The 14581-nt window shown below is 38.9% G+C and overlaps 1 protein-coding gene across 1 annotated transcript; it reads left to right on the plus strand.

Moving 5' to 3' along the window:
* Positions 1-5698: 5698 nt before the first annotated feature.
* On the plus strand, positions 5699-14131 carry sec11a (SEC11 homolog A, signal peptidase complex subunit). The gene is made up of 6 exons (XM_032517749.1): positions 5699-5902; positions 6372-6481; positions 7598-7747; positions 8307-8426; positions 13508-13565; positions 13681-14131. Exons 1-6 carry the CDS (start codon positions 5852-5854, stop codon positions 13729-13731), a joined length of 540 nt encoding a protein of 179 aa, XP_032373640.1. The 5' UTR covers positions 5699-5851; the 3' UTR covers positions 13732-14131.
* The last annotated feature ends 450 nt before the right edge of the window (positions 14132-14581 follow it).

Genomic DNA, 14581 nt, shown 5'->3' on the forward strand with positions numbered 1-14581 from the left:
ACACAGTTTTGTAGCTGTATAATTCAAGCATAACTGAAAAAAAATAAATAAAATATTTAACTATTAAATTTAACAAAACAAAGAATAGTTCCAACAATAACAAAATAAGGAATAGCTCTAACAACACTTAAAAAAAGTTCACTTAGTGTCACTTCTGATGTTGTCCAGTAGCATGAAAGGGTCAGCTGCTGCTTACAGAAGGAAGATGTGACAGGCTTTTTTTTAGGTAAATGATGCTTCTGTCTCCTTAAATAATCTGTGGCCCATACATAACAATTTGTAACTAAACGCACAGTAGGCCTGGGCCTGATATTGACTTGAAAAGCAGGTCAACAATTGCAATAGCCTACTACAGCATCATCATGAATTAAAGATAATGGCATAAATAGTAAATGGGTACCGAGTCAACTGTTTCCTGGGATTTGTTTTCATGCTAATCGAATGTGACCAGCGCAAACAGCTAATTGCTTATAACGCTAGTCATAACCACTAACAAGTATGCCACTAACAAGGCTCAAAATAGCACCACACTTCCATGGTAGCACAGGGTGGGTCCCTACATGTAAACCGAAGCATTGAAAACTTTGTAAGTGTAGAGACAGTTTATTAAAAATATAGTCCATTAATTCAGTACCGTTCAAGTATAGTACGTACAGGTAGGGGCCATCTTGGGAAAACAGGACCAGTCGAACCACAAACCCGTGCTACGTAAGTAAACTTTGACTTGGAATCTCCCATGGTCCGTGGTTTCCCTATGGGTTGATAGGATTTACGTTTGTGAAATCTAATAACATGGAAATGCTTGAATTATATGTATTACCACGACTAGCGTTAGAAGCTAATTAGCAGTTTGCCCTGAAACTGGTCACATTCGATTACCATGAAATCAATGCCAGAGAACGGTTGACACGGTCCCCATGTTTAATAGGTTCATTTTGGAATTGTCCTTTATTGATTTCCACCACATGTCAACATGGCGCTGAAGCTGATGCTCTCCATTCATGACTCTATTTAGAAGATGTGGCTGGATTTGTGGAACAGCCATACGGGAGGTATCAGCAGACTGGATAGTGTAATTGAGGTGTGATAAACACATGGAGAGCATTGGACCTATCACGAGACAACACACTCCTGCCACCTGCTGTTAGTTCAATATTTTTTTTTCAGATTATTTTTTGGGGCTTTTTCCCCTTAATTGACAGTGGATTGACATGAAAGTGGGAGAGAGATGGGGGATGACACGGAGCAAAGGGTCCCAGGTCGGATTCAAACCCCGGCCGCTGCAGGACTCAACCAACATTAGGCGAATGCTCTTGCTGGGTGAGCTAGAGGCCACCCCACATTTAAAAAAAAAAATTCTGATTTTAGTTGACTGACCTTTCTATGAAGATATTGATGTGAATGTGTGGTTTGTCAGGAAAGATGTTAAATACATTTCCCACAGTCCCATCTGCCCATGCTAAATATGACTGCCATTGCAGATTTCACATTGGAGGGTTTGATGGACAAAATATTTAGTCACTAAATAGCAGTTTTCAAATGGCAATGAAGAAGTGGAGGTATAGTTCTACTTTATTCCAACAAGTGACATAGTCATCACAAAATATGCACATAAATAAAAGTATTAATAGTTTAAAGGTAGGTCAAGGGTAATATCCACAATATCACTGAGTGGCAAAATATGTCAAACCAATACTATTTTATCAACCTTAAATCATCTCATGCACCATGTTCACTTTGTAAGATCAGATCTCTTTACATAGTCAATATCTTGTCTATTAGAAAAATTACATTTGTCTGAGAGGAATAATGTCAGACAATGAGACATGTCTTAATCCAAATTAGATTCCTGCAAGGAGTTGCAGAAACAACTATGAGCGAAGAGTGGAAATTACAGAAAAAATATGTATTGGCACAGCTCTTCCTGCTGCACTGAGTAGCCCTAGCCGAATGCTATAAAGAGCCCTGAATCACTCACAGTAATCTCAGCATTAATACCCATGATAAGACGTAGCAAATGAAAGAAGTCCTTAACTGTAGAAATTGTGTGTGTGTAGGCCTAAGTAATTGCCATTTCATTCATTGGACATATTGTTGAGATAATTTGAACACCTTACACTTTGTCTTTGGCCCATTAAACACTTCAGTCTCACATTCAGGCTCATTATGTGGCAACATGTAAAAATATGCAAAGATCTTATTTCATTTTCATAGTTTCAACAGATATTATAAAATACCATTTATACATTGTACAATATTAGAGGCACAATGACAAGCACAATGACAATGCACAGTTGGTAAGATCTAATTCAATTGAATGGAGAAAAAAAAAAAAAGAAAATCAGAAACAGCAACAATTGTGATATCTAAGAACCACCCTTTCACAAGGCTGCATGTTATTCTGACCTCTCATTGTTGTGTTTGACTGACCTCAATTACCATTGGCAGGCCAGGGTAGTTGTGCCCATTTTGGCTTATTATGTGAAAATGATCACACGTCCCTAAATGCCACAGACTAGTTGGCATTTGAAAAAGTTTTATCTCCAGTACGCCAAAAGTCCCAGGCTGACATTGGTCTCTGTGCCATCGCTAAGTTGACTGTCAGTGCTAAATTAATCTACCATATCACAGCAAGCTATGGCTGACTACAAAATAATTACATTCTGATGTATATCTGAGGTTATTTCTTTTCATGGGGGAACATAAAGGCTAAATCTGAATAAAACAATGTTGTCTAAATGCTGTATTGATAAGCACATCGTCTTGTCCTCTAGGGCTAAGCAATCCTCCTTTCAAATACTGGAGAGAAAGAGTTGATATGAATACTAGATGCATCTGCAACAGTCATCAATATGCTGATAAATCTGCTCAGTTATGATTTGCAGACTGCCACTTGTTGTGGCATCTACAATATTTACAACAGTGGGTTATCACCTGGTATCAATCCAGATTTATGAAGGGCATTCCTATCTAAGATGAGTTGTGGACAGCCTCTTAACAACTTAAATGTTTTTTCAGTATTGCTCAGTGCTGTTGGTGGTATGTAGTTAAAAAAAAACACAACAAAAACATGAGCCTTCTAATTGCATTAGAACAATTGGTACCACTTCAAAACTTCCCTCCACCTCTGCTCAGAGGGTTGCAGTGAAAATGGTAAAGGATGTGAAGCAACCACAACTTCCTCTGTATGAAGCATGGCAAATGTATTGCCAAAACATTAACAGTTCACAACAATCTGAGGGAGTAAAGCCATCAGAAACCAACTGTGAAATTCAGTTTGGCATACAGCATTCACACTCTACTTGTCAATGTATTCTTAGATTAAGCGTGGAAATGTGACTTTAGACAAATTTCCATTACATAATGCTCTTTAAGGAGTATACTGTATGAGAAAAAGAAAATTGTTGAATCCAAAGAGTACTTTTACGTTAGAAACTGCCCAAAAGAAGCATAGACTTTAATGAAGAACTGAACTCTGCAGTGTGTGGGAACTTGACAGCTGCCATTGTTCCATAAGTGCTCTTTCATGCATGCAGCATAGATTGCACAGAGGAAAGTTTTGTTATAAAATTACGCATAAAATGTTTAATTTTTAATCTGACAATAACACACAAATGTAAATGATTTGAGGTTTAATATGTCCTTGTTTGGTTGGTTTGACAGTTTGGATCGTCTGTATTTTATAAATCTTACTCAGGGGACAAAATGAATGTAATAGGCAAGGTAAGGCAGCTTTGTTTGTATAGCACATTTCAGCAATAGGGCAATTCAAAGTGCTTTACATTAAAAGATTAAAATAATAAAAGTTACAGTGCAGTACAAGAAATTAAACATTAAAGAGCAGTTGAAAACAGTTGAACATATAAAAGCAGATAAAATAGCAGATTTCAGGCTGCTAGTATAGTTTAGTGTATAAGCCGCTGCCCCACTCACGTTATTGGAGTGCAATGTCCATTTTGTGGTAACCTTTACTATCAGGATACTCTTTTATCATTGGCACCATTAATGAATAGACTTGTGTTACCCACCAACAATTAAAAAACATACAGTATTAATGTTTTTCCTCAGTGGAGAAATGTATAACTTAATACAAAGATCTCTAAAGATAGAGCTTTTCTTTTAAAACTTTCCTTGGGGTTGCAATTTATTGTAACGTAAATTTCCAATGTTATAACATGGACCCTATCATTATTGATCAGTATCAGTACATATGTGTCCCTGCAAACACGTATCCCTAGGAAAACCAAACAGTGTGGCTGAAACACATTGCATCAAGGAAAAACAAAACATAATTCAGAAAAACACACAGTGAACACAGTCTCAGAACATGTGAAATGAAATTGAATGACATTTAAACACTGAGGGAAAAAACAATTAAGTGTTAGTCATATAAATGCCAACATAAAACCTGATGTTTTAACGATGGCTCAAACAAGTGTAACATATGTGTCACTGCTAATACACACAGGCTGAGTCAACAAACAAAAATGGCAGGTAGGTTTCAGGTGTGTGGTCACTAATTATGTTATCACTTACTCAGTCAAACACACTTCCTATAGGAAATTAGATGTAGTCCATGATAAAAGAAAGCAGTTAATAATTAGTGGTGGTGAAAGCTTCTCATGTGAGTCCATTTTTTGTGATTACAATTTTGACAGTCCAGCTGTTGATTAAGGTTGTAGTAGAAAGTAAACTCATCTACACTCACTGTATGCATGGTTTTATTTCCAGAATAGAGTTTACCCAACTTTAAAGGCATCCATTGATAGGCCATTAATAAATTGCCATTAATAAATTATTAATTCAGAGTGATTGTTTTTATTGGTGGTTATTTGGTTTATGATACCAACTGAGTCATAATAATAATATCACTGATCCTAAGTCTTACTTCATTTGTCTCACATTGAGAAAGAAAGGCTATTGTATTATGACTGTTTTTCGCCCAAGCTTGACATTTTTATTTTTTAATCTGCACTCAAAAAATGGCTCAACTAGCCTACTGTGTAATCTGAAAGCATAAAACATTAGAGGCATTCATGGGCATATGAACATTCTGAATTAACCATATACTGTTATACTTAGGATAGTCACAAAGATCTACGCGTCCCACCTAGACCGATCCATACCATTAACATGTTATATGTTTTAAATTCACCTTTTATCCTGATTTTGGCATTTTATTTGAGTGAGTTCAAGTTTATTTCATGCTCAAAGAGTTGATACACACAACAGATCGGCTACATACAACCACGCATAGGCTACATAGAAAACTCATAAATAAAACACAAACACAAAGACGTCAGCTATCCATCTTTTGTACAGTTTGATCCTTAGCCTAAACCCTAACTGCTGGCAGGGTTGCTGTTTGTTCTGCACTGAACTCAAACACATTGTATATTTTGGAGTTGCACATTGTTGTTTTCTTCTCGTTTACATCTGCACTCTTCCCACTTTGTATTGCAACTGCTGTAGGCCTACAGCAACTGGCCTCATAACGTTAGCCTGAGATTACACATCCACAGAGAAATATCATCACCCAACTCATCTATCCCATAATGTCCTTATTACACGTAGTGGCGCCTCTTGGCTGTCCTTAAACTCCTATAAACCCCTACTGAACAAACAGAGTCACAGAGACACGTTTTTGTTTAGTTTTGTGAACCACTTCTGCTCTCTCGTATCCAGAACTGACACCTCAACAAAGCGCTCACACGTGGGCGGGACTTCCGGTTGCGCGCACCCGGAAGATTCGGATGCAAGTTTCCGTGCTTGATTGTGCATCCATATGCCCGCTATTTTAAACGTTTTAATGTGATTTAGGGGCTTTTTCTACTCAGTAGTATTTGCAAAAATGTTATCTTTAGACTTTCTGGACGATGTTCGTCGCATGAATAAGCGGCAGGTATGTACCCGAACATTAGTTTACTCTTATGTTACGACCGCCGCTTTGTACGGTGAGAGACAACCGAGCTAACGTTAACTAGCCGTCGACCGCTTTAAACGCTGTAGCATTTCTGTCACTTGTTAGCCACCTAGAAAGTGAACTGTTTTGTGCACACGTATCTATTAAAATGTCCTCATTATACTGCATCATAAAATACTCCTTAGAGACTTGTTTAAACAATAATCCTCACTTAAATGTAGCTAGCTATTTCCTCTCGTTTTACCACACCATGTCATGGCACTGCTAGCTAAAGTCACTGAATTCCATGTTATCTCAAACATATGGTGAACAAATTCAAGCTTTACACTCCTAAGTTGGTATTTGGTTGGTTTATAGCTGACATCGCGTTATTTATAGTTAACGTATACAATTACACGTGTGTTTTGAATGCTTGTTGCAATTTTAATATTCCTTTTTCTGTTTGCAGCTGTATTACCAGGTGCTAAACTTTGGTATGATTGTTTCCTCTGCGCTGATGATCTGGAAGGGACTGATGGTTGTCACTGGCAGCGAGAGTCCAATTGTTGTTGTTCTCAGGTAAATAAGTAGTTTAATAATGTGTTGGGATTTAAATTTCTGTGTTGCCTTCATTTGGCATTTTTAACTGGATAGACAACGAACTTCTGTCCTCAACGACTGTTGCCAAAATCGTCAGACAGATTCAAGGATTGGCAGAGACTCGGTTGATCATGACTGAATTCTCTCCCTGCTCCATGACGCAGAGTAATTCCTGCAATTTTCCTGTCTGTTGCACACTTTACCCAAAAATCTGTAGGTCCCCCAAACATCACCTTTTGGAGTTTTACATTGCAACTCATTTATGTACATACGCTGTAATAAAACTGGGACTTCTTTACCAAGAACATAAATTAAATAATCACATTTTCCTTAACAATATGCGTAATACAGCTATATTAGTGAACAAGTGCATGGAAATGGGATCCTTCTGCAACACATTTACATAATCACTTTCTGATTCTGAGAAAGTGTCTGTACATAATTTACTTACTAAAAATAGCTTTGTTAAGTATGATAATTAGTCCTCTTATGCATACCTGTTGCTGGTCTACAGTAATCTATTGTGAAGAGTAAAAGTGTATGCAAGCAGTTGGTCAACTGTTGACCTGATCATACTGTTAAGATGATAGACTGCTGTTCAAAGAATGCTAGGGCTCGTAACTCCCTGTAATCCATGTTTTTTCTGCCAGATATTCTTTCAGTGAAGTCAATGTTTGACTGGAATATGTTTTAGTTTTGTCATGTATTGCTTTTTAATTTTAAGTATTGCAAGCAATCCAATCCAAATGTTACCACTGATGGGTAGGTATGTCCTGATGTCGTTGGCTTTTTGGTCCTAATTGCGAGTCATGTAATGTTGAGCAGTCATGTTGAAAATCCTTGTTAATGCCTCTTCGTGGCTTTTTGGGGTTTGTTTCTGTTTTTTTTTAAAACTCAAAACAGTTCTACGCTGCAAACATTTAGTTGCTTTTCAACTGTTAAAAGACATGACTCAGTGCCACGAGTTGTGGGTTATGGCTGTTAAAGATTGACATTCGGTGCGGCATATTGTTTATTAAGAGTGGAAATGTTCTGTTTAAATTATCTAAATGGTACTAACTAACTTTGATAATGTGTATCTAACATTCATTTCAGTGGGAGTATGGAGCCAGCTTTCCACAGAGGAGACCTGCTTTTTCTGACCAACCGCGTAGAGGATCCCATCCGAGTCGGAGAAATTGTTGTCTTCAGGATAGAAGGCAGAGAGATCCCAATAGTACACAGAGTTCTAAAGATCCATGAAAAGTATGAATACACATATTTTCTTTGTGTTGTTGTCCATGAGTAAGTTGTACTTTTTAGTATCACTGAGTCCGATGCAAGTGAGATGCAAACCTGAGAATCAATCAAATCCCCAAAAAGTTTAAAAACACCATTAGACATGGTCTCTGTGCACTTTACAATTAAATGAACACAGAAATAACAGACAGCAACAAAACAATTGAACATCATTAACTCAGTAATAATAATACAAAACCAGCTACATAAGACAAGAAGTGAAAAGGTTTGTTTGTGAAGGACGCAGAATGGATGGTGTGTTATGGTTGGCTATAGTATAAAGATTTATCGAGATTGAAAAATGTCAACTTAGTGAACTTCTTTAACATGTAGTGGGAGTGTGCCATTGATAGTGTTGAACTGTATTGAAAAGCGATCTAAAAATGCTCACAGAGGCCTCTGTGATGTTTCACACTCATTGTACATATTCACACTCATTGTGCATACTCATCCAGACACTGATGTATTGAAAAAGAGGACTTAGTGTACATTGTTGTCTAAAATCACGCTGATACTTTTTCCACAGGGAAAATGGAGACATTAAGTTCTTGACCAAAGGAGACAACAATGCAGTGGATGACAGAGGACTGTACAAGCAGGGCCAACACTGGCTGGAGAAAAAAGACGTGGTTGGACGAGCTAGGGGGTAAGTACATTGTTTGGAAAATGAATCCATAATATTACAGATATCTTAATAACATAATATGCACGGCACCTTTATTTATATAGCACATTTCAGCAATTCAGAGTGCTTTACATAAACTATTAAAAAGCATGACGAAAAAAAATTAAAAACATTCATAAAAGATAGAGATGCACCGATTGATCAGCCGGTGACCGGAATTGACCGGTTTTCCCATGACCGACCATGACCAGCGACCGGGAGATCAGACTTACTTATGCCGGTCAATGCACTCGGGCGCCGCATGTTTAACATCGCGCAACATCTCACGTGCACACGCACCGCCGGTCCATCAGCTATTTATGAAAGGTCAGAATGAATGTCAGAAATGTTTACTGATCTCAGGCAAACGGTCAGCTGCTCTCTCTCCCCTCTGAGGCTGAACAACTGAAGAAAACCGCACTCACAGCTGCAGTATATCAGAAAATAGCGTTGGGCACATTGACTTTGATGAATTTACTGTTTATCAGACCCCAGATGAGGCAAGAAGCTAATGTTAGTGAACGCTGCAGTGGCGGTCCCTCTACCTCTGACTCCCCGCTGCAGCAGACGCTGTGTGTATTCCTCAGATACGCTGTATTAACGTTATTGTTTTAAACACTTTCCAGGTTAGTGGGGATGCATATCGCTCAAAATCAACATTAAAAATTTAATATTCCCACAGCATTTAGTTTTGTCACTAAACCGTGTGCAGTATGAGCGTTGTCGTTAAATCATGTGTGTCAGGCAACAGCACCCTAGGGTACCGGCTATTTGCATGATTGTTCCGAGGTAACCGTAATGTTAGCAGATAAGCCCGTTGGTATTGTTTATATTTATGTACTATGACAAATAAAGTAAACTTGCTAAAAAAAAAAGGAACTAACACGCCGATGTCTAACATTACTGTTAACGTTCAAACGTGTGTGTGTGTGTGTGTGTGTGTGTGTGTGTGTGTGTGTGTGTGTGTGTGTGTGTGTGTGTGTGTGTGTGTGTGTGGGTGTGTGTGTGTGTGTGTGTGTGGTTGTGTGTGTGTGTGTGTGTGTGTGTTGTGTGTGTGTGTGTGTGTGTGTGTGTGCATATCTTTGTACTTACGTCTATATTATTTATTGTTTAAATATAATTTGCTTTTCATTTCATTATTCCTGTTTCCCTGTTTTCATACACAAGTTTAGTTTGCTAAATATATTATTAGTTTATATATTTTTTATATATTTTTTTGTTCTTCCGTAACGTTGCACTTTAGGATTAATTTATATAGTTCTATTTTAAAGGCATCAATTATCTGTTCAAAAAAGGTTCTATGTAAAATGTACTATGAAAGAAAAGATAGAAAATACACTCACCGGCCACTTTATTAGGTACACCTGTCCAACTGCTCGTTAACACTTAATTTCTAAGCAGCCAATCACATGGCGGCAACTCAGTGCATTTAGGCATGTAGACATGGTCAAGAGAATCTCCTGCAGTTCAAACCGAGCATCAGTATGGGGAAGAAAGGTGATTTGAGTGACTTTGAACGTGGCATGATTGTTGGTGCCAGAAGGGCTGGTCTGAGTATTTCAGAAACTGCTAATCTACTGGGATTTTCACGCACACACCATCTCTAGGGTTTACAGAGAATGGTCCGAAAAAGAAAAACATCCAGTGAGCGGCAGTTCTGTGGGCGGAAATGCCTTGTTGATGCCAGAGGTCAGAGGAGAATGGCCAGACTGGTTCGAGCTGATAGAAGGGCAACAGTGACTCAAATAACCACCCGTTACAACCAAGGTGGGCAGAAGAGCATCTCTGAACGCACAGTACGTCGAACTTTGAGGCAGAGGGGCTACAGCAGCAGAAGACCACATCGGGTGCCACTCCTTCAGCTAAGAACAGGAAACTGAGACTACCAATTTGCACAAGCTCATCGAAATTGGACAATAGAAGATTGGAAAACGTTGCCTGGTCTGATGAGTCTCGATTTCTGCTGCGACAGTCGGATGGTAGGGTCAGAATTTGGCGTCTACAACATGAAAGCATGGATCCATCCTGCCTTGTATCAACGGTTCAGGCTGGTGGTGGTGTCATGGTGTGGGGAATATTTTCTTGGCACTCTTTGGGCCCCTTGGTACCAATTGAGCATCGTTGCAACGCCACAGCCTACCTGAGTATTGTTGCTGACCATGTCCATCCCATTATGACCATAATGTACCCAACTTCTGATGGCTACTTTCAGCAGGATAATGCGCCATGTCATAAAGCTGGAATCATCACAGACTGGTTTCTTGAACATGACAATGAGTTTGCTGTACTCAATGGCCTCCACAGTCACCAGATCTCAATCCAATAGAGCATCTTTGGGATGTGGTGGAACGGGAGATTCGCATCATGGATGTGCAGCCGACAAATCTGCGGCAACTGTGTGATGCCATCATGTCAATATGGACCAAACTCCCTGAGGAATGCTTCCAGCACCTTGTTGAATCTATGCCACGAAGAATTGAGGCAGTTCTGAAGGCAAAAGGGGGTCCAACCCGTTACTAGCATGGGGTACCTAATAAAGTGGCCGGTGAGTGTATATATATGTGTGCTTAAAGTGGTTAGAAAAGATGAAATCGGAATCGGCTAAAATCGGCAGGCCAAACTCAATAAAAAATTGGAATTGGCCTAGAAAGTTGTAATCGGTGCATCTCTGATTAAAGAGACACAACAGCTAAACTGAAACAGCTAAACAAGAATAAGACTGGTCTGAAATCTGAAAAGAATACAAGTTGAAGGGCAGTGTAAAAAAAGAATGTATTGACTTCATAAAAAATTAGGGAGACCTGTAAAGACACTGTCACATTGGTCGAGAGAAGATAGAGGATTTCCACGGGGTCTTAAATGGTAAAAAAAAAAAGTCTAAAAATTTTAAATCCAATGTAAGGCCCAAAAAAAGTCTTAAATCCGTTAACGTTTGTGTTCTAGGTCTTCAATTATTTTAAACCGGTCTTAATTACACCTATAATTATATAATAACCTCTAATGCATTTAAAAATGTTTTTTAGATAGTCCAAATACAATTCTCTGTATATTTATAGATTATTATTATTATTTTGTGTCTCTTTTCTTCAGTTTGAATACATTTTTTGACTTTGCAAGTACTTTTGTGACTCTGAATTTCGTTGTGCTTTAAGGTCATAATATAGGTCTTAAATTCATTCATAATGGTCTTAAAAAGGCCTTAAATTTGACTTGGTGAAACCTGCGGAAAATGTTTCAGGAGAGTTGCAACCAATGGCAATTTGAAAAGTCTAGCAGATGTGTGTTAAACCCAATTTTTTAAATGAGATAAAACTTGTGTTGCCAGGACACAATGCAAGCAACACTTGTGCAATCTAATGGAATTGCGTATGATAATGATAGCGTTGTTTGTCTGTAGTGGGTGACTAACTCAGAAGAAGGTCATATGCAAAAAGCAGCAATTTCCCATCTTTTCAGTTTAAAATTTGGGGGTTAGGGTTGTTCTATTATCTTTGCTTAGGTAATTGATGTTGAACAAGGTAGGACTAGGCAATTCATTCTCTTCATCAGTGTTTGTCTAAAAGTATGACAGAGATGGAGCGACGTGTGGTGTGTGTGTGTGTGTGTGTGTGTGTGTGTGTGTGTGTGTGTGTGTGTGTGTGTGTGTGTGTGTGTGTGTGTGTGTGTGTGTGGTGTGTGGTGTGTGTGTGTGTGTGTGTGTGTGTGTGTTGTGTGTGTGGTGTGTGTGTGTGTGTGTGTGTGTGTTGTGTGTGTGTGTGTTGTGTGTGGTGTGTGTGTGTGTGTAACGTAGAGAGGTCTTTCTGACGTGATGTCCAATCAAAGAGCATGACTGAATAACTGCATTCTGGTTGTTTATTTTACGGACAAAAAAACCTCCTTTACCATACAAGATGCGCTCTGCATGATGCAAGATTGTAGGAAAACTGGACAATAGATAGCAGCCCACGAGACTGATAACACGCAGGTGCGCAGAAAATATGAATTGCACCCCCACACACAGTAACCATCAGCAACAGAGTGATAGGCAATTCACATACAGTGCATCCCTTGCAACACTTAGATGTATGTTTGAGCATATGTTCGTCCCAGAACAGGGCTGTCACTATCATAAAACTTAAGTTGACCAATAATTTTTTTTTTTTTTTTGCTGTGCTGTTTGGCTTTGCTTAGATCTAAATTGTTGTGTTGCAGCCTCAAAGCACTGTAAGTGGTGCTCTAGTTTGGCTTTGTTTTACATTGAAAAAGTCCTGTAAAACTGCAACCCACCATTGAATCCAAATAAAACTTCCTCTTATTTGTGAAAATAGGCATGTGACCTGTTTCAACTCCATCCCTTAAAGAATCTGAATCAAGAATCCATGAGAACCATATTGAAATTTGGAATCAGAATTGTTAAAATCCAAACAATACCCAACCCTAGGCCCAAGTCGACTAACCCCCTTCACTTTCCCAGCAGATAGAAGGCAAGACACGGGAACCTTACGTGGCTGTTGAGGAGCTGTAGTGTTTGTACTTTTCCCTGAGCTGTCAAACACACTGCTGCACCCGTAGAGGAGATTCTCCGCTATAAATCAGGAGACGCGTTATCTGCACCTCCTCTGTCATTATCAGCAAAGCTCTCTTTTTCCATGTTTTGTTTTCTTGACATTGCCTTGTGCTCCGGTAGACATTTTACCCAGCTGTGAAATAAACACGTGACCTGTTTTGACCCCACACCTCAAAGGATCACAATCAGATTTGTAAACTCCAAACAATACCCAATTTACTTATGGAATCCAGCAATTATGCAAGAATGATCGCAGTCTGCTCCAATAACCGCTATTATGTAAAAATTGTGACAGGCCTAACCCAGAACGGTGTGTTTTTAAGTTATTTTAACATGTTTTACCTTTATTTCTAGCAGGGATTTCTAATTTGACGGCTTTGGCCCAATTCTGCCCTTTTCATTGAGAGACTTAATTTGTAGACCATTTGTGTACCATAGGAAGTGCTATCAGTTACAAGCTGACACAAATTATGCATCAATTACATTTCTTGACCGTAAACATTTTCATCACCCCCAGGTTTGTGCCATACATTGGAATTGTCACCATTCTCATGAATGACTACCCCAAGTTCAAAGTAAGTTGGTAGACCCATCACACCGGTCCCAGTAACATGATTTGCTCAGTTTTAAAGCTTAGAAATGTTGCTTGACCATCTTATTTGTTACATATCCGGTGTTTTCATTTTACAGTACGCTGTTCTCTTCCTGCTGGGTCTCTTTGTGCTGGTCCATCGGGAGTGAGTTACCCAAACTTCAGGACTCAAGAAGGTTAAACTACGTCCAGGAAACCTCAGTCATGCCTTTCAAAACAGAATTAAGTTAGACTTTGTCAAACCCAACAAGCTTTTTTTGTACCATTTGTTTGAACATTTTGTAGAAATGTGGATAGGGTGTTTACATTTGAAAAATCCAAGCTTTAAAAATATTTTTGTGAGCAAACTTGGCTAGATTTACTTTGAAACTTGATCTTTATTTGTGTTTCTCTGAATGTGAAACACCATTCATCAAGATAAAATGAAATCTTGTTTCTTTTCTGTTGAATCATTGTCTTTGAAAAAGATATGTGAAGTATTTTATGACAACTGAATATGAATGACATTAAATATGAAATCTGGTTACCATCCACTATTTATTATTTTAACTCTCATTTTGTTTTGGCCCTTGCTTTACATAAACAGCTCCTTCAGAGGATGTCGACCCTGCAGTGGCGGAATTAAAAACGTTTTTCTTGGGCAATGGGGCAATCGTGATCAGGAAATGTCAGACATATCACAAGTTAGCTGTTTATTACATCTGCTTTTACTACTACAGAATCATATAAATTCACATAAAACAAGTAATGTCTTGTTACTCCATAGGGAGTTGGGTTGGGAACCGGAGGGTCACTGGTTCAAGTCCCCGTATGGACCAAAAAGAAGGGAGTGTGGATTGGTGGCTGGAGAGATGCCACTTCACCTCCTGGGCACTGCCAGGTGCTGTTGAGCGAGGCACCGTACCCCCCCACCCGCTCAGGGCGCTGGTTCGGCTGGCAGCCCACTCACTCTGACATCTCTCCATTAGTGCATGTATAGATCAGGACTGTGTGTGACTA

This window comes from Etheostoma spectabile, chromosome 1 (assembly GCF_008692095.1).
Source record: "Etheostoma spectabile isolate EspeVRDwgs_2016 chromosome 1, UIUC_Espe_1.0, whole genome shotgun sequence".
Lineage (NCBI taxonomy): Eukaryota > Metazoa > Chordata > Actinopteri > Perciformes > Percidae > Etheostoma > Etheostoma spectabile.